Consider the following 1,879-nt stretch of genomic DNA (forward strand, 5'->3'; position numbering starts at 1 on the left):
GCCCGTCTTGGCCTCCCAAAGTGCTGGGATTACAGGCTTGAGCCACCGCGCCCGGCCCATTTTAAATATTTATAATTTAAATAAGAGTGGGCTTCTTAAGCACATTAGATATTGCTTAGATTTTCTTAAGCACATAGTGCAGATCTGATGATTCCCATTAGATTCATGTGTTTATTCGTTTGATCATTCAATAAATACTCGTTTGCCTTGTACTATCTTCTGTTTCTTTAGAGTAGTGGTTTTCAGCTGGGGGCCATTTTGTTTTCCAGTTGGCAATGTGTGGAGAAATTTTTGGTTGTTATAATTCAGAGATAGAGGTGCTGCTGACAGCTAGTGGTTAGAGGCCAGGAATGCTGCTATACATCCTCGTCCAACAAAGATGTACCTGGCCCACCATGTTGGTAGTGCCACAGTTGTCACACCCTGCTTGAGAGTTTAGTTATTTCCAAGTATGCATTGAAAGAAATAGCTTTATTCAAGGAAGTTTATATGGTTTAAAAAATTACAAAGTATGTTAGTTTTTTTTAATTTAAAAAATTACCATAAAAGTTTTGAGTTGAAAATTATAATTCCATAATTCAGGTACTATCAGTTTATAGAAAAATTGTGTTTTCTGGTTAAAAATAAGTCAAATTTTAAAATAACATTTATTAATCTAGGAAAATAACCAGGTAGTTAAGATTTCAAGAAATGGTAGCACTTGCATAAAATGTGTTTTGTAGAGTAACTTGAATTTTATTGTATCTAATCATCTCGATTTTGATTCATTCTACAGTGCTTCTTTGCTAACTTGGAAATATAGCCCTTCTACCTTTAACAAAAGTTGTTAATAGAGTCCTTGGAGTGTTTCTGGAATACTTTTTTTTGTTTTTTTCAATGGGCCTTCATAAGCAACATTTTCTTCTTTAGGATCATAAAAGGATTCTTCTGTACTACCACACTCCCCTAAAAAAAAAAAAAAAAGCGTGGATATTTAATTTCTTGTCAGAATATGATACCTAGTGACTTTTACTAGAGCTCTGTTTCCCCCTATTCCAGTGGTGCTTTAAATGAATTTATCATGTAATCATCTTTGGAAACAAGGTCCAAGAAATTGTTGCAAACTTTGCCAGTCTGCTAAGGGAGCAGACACATTGTATCTCTTGGAAGGGCTGTTTAGGGGCATTTTCAAGGCTATTTGCATTTGCCACTACATGTTTCTTCTGAATAGGTATGTGTTCCTGGGAGTGTTACTGCTACTTACTTAAGGGAGAATGGGATTAGTGTCTAGTTTAAATGACCAGGATCCTGAAAAGGAGGTTGGGGACAAGTTTTAAATTACTGGTAGAGCTAGAATTTGATGTTAGTAAATGACATTTATTTTGAGAAGTAACTTTAAAAATTGCTAATTGCATTTGATATTCTGTATCAAATGTAATTGTAATTTATCTTGTATAGTCCAGACCTTGAGTTTTATGTGGCAGACAATGTTATTTGTATTTTATGCTTTCGATAGATTGTGTTTTATTTCCCTTGACCATTTTTCTACAGATATTTGTCAGGATACGAATCAGGTTCTCTTCAAGTGCTGCCAGGGATCTGAAGAGGTACCCTGCAACAAACCTGTTCCTGTAAGCCTCTCTGAGGATCCCTGCTGCCCACTGCATTTCCAGTTGCCTCCTCAGATGTATAAGCCCGAGCAGGTACTGTCTGTGCCAGACGATCTGGAAGCCGGCCCCATGGATCTGTACTTGAGTGCTGCTGAGCTTCAGCCCACTGAGAGTTTACCTCTGGAGTTCAGTGATGTAAGTTAGAGAAGCTCTGCTCTGGGTCAGGCCCTTGAGACAAAGCCTTATTTATTAATGGTGAGAATAGGTTAGTCTTTGTGGTTAGGAAGATC

General features: G+C 37.1%; 1 protein-coding gene across 2 annotated transcripts in view; it reads left to right on the top strand.

Moving 5' to 3' along the window:
• KANSL2 (KAT8 regulatory NSL complex subunit 2) overlaps window positions 1-1,879 on the top strand; it is a 45,081-nt gene that overhangs the window by 23,668 nt on the left and 19,534 nt on the right. For both annotated transcript variants that reach the window (XM_011987632.1, XM_011987631.1), the window contains exon 8: window positions 1,531-1,784. In XM_011987632.1, coding sequence (XP_011843022.1) covers window positions 1,531-1,784 — 254 coding nt within the window. The remainder of the gene's footprint in view (window positions 1-1,530; window positions 1,785-1,879) is intronic.

Source organism: Mandrillus leucophaeus, unplaced genomic scaffold, assembly GCF_000951045.1.
Source record: "Mandrillus leucophaeus isolate KB7577 unplaced genomic scaffold, Mleu.le_1.0 Scaffold313, whole genome shotgun sequence".
In the NCBI taxonomy this organism is placed as follows: Eukaryota; Metazoa; Chordata; class Mammalia; order Primates; family Cercopithecidae; genus Mandrillus; species Mandrillus leucophaeus.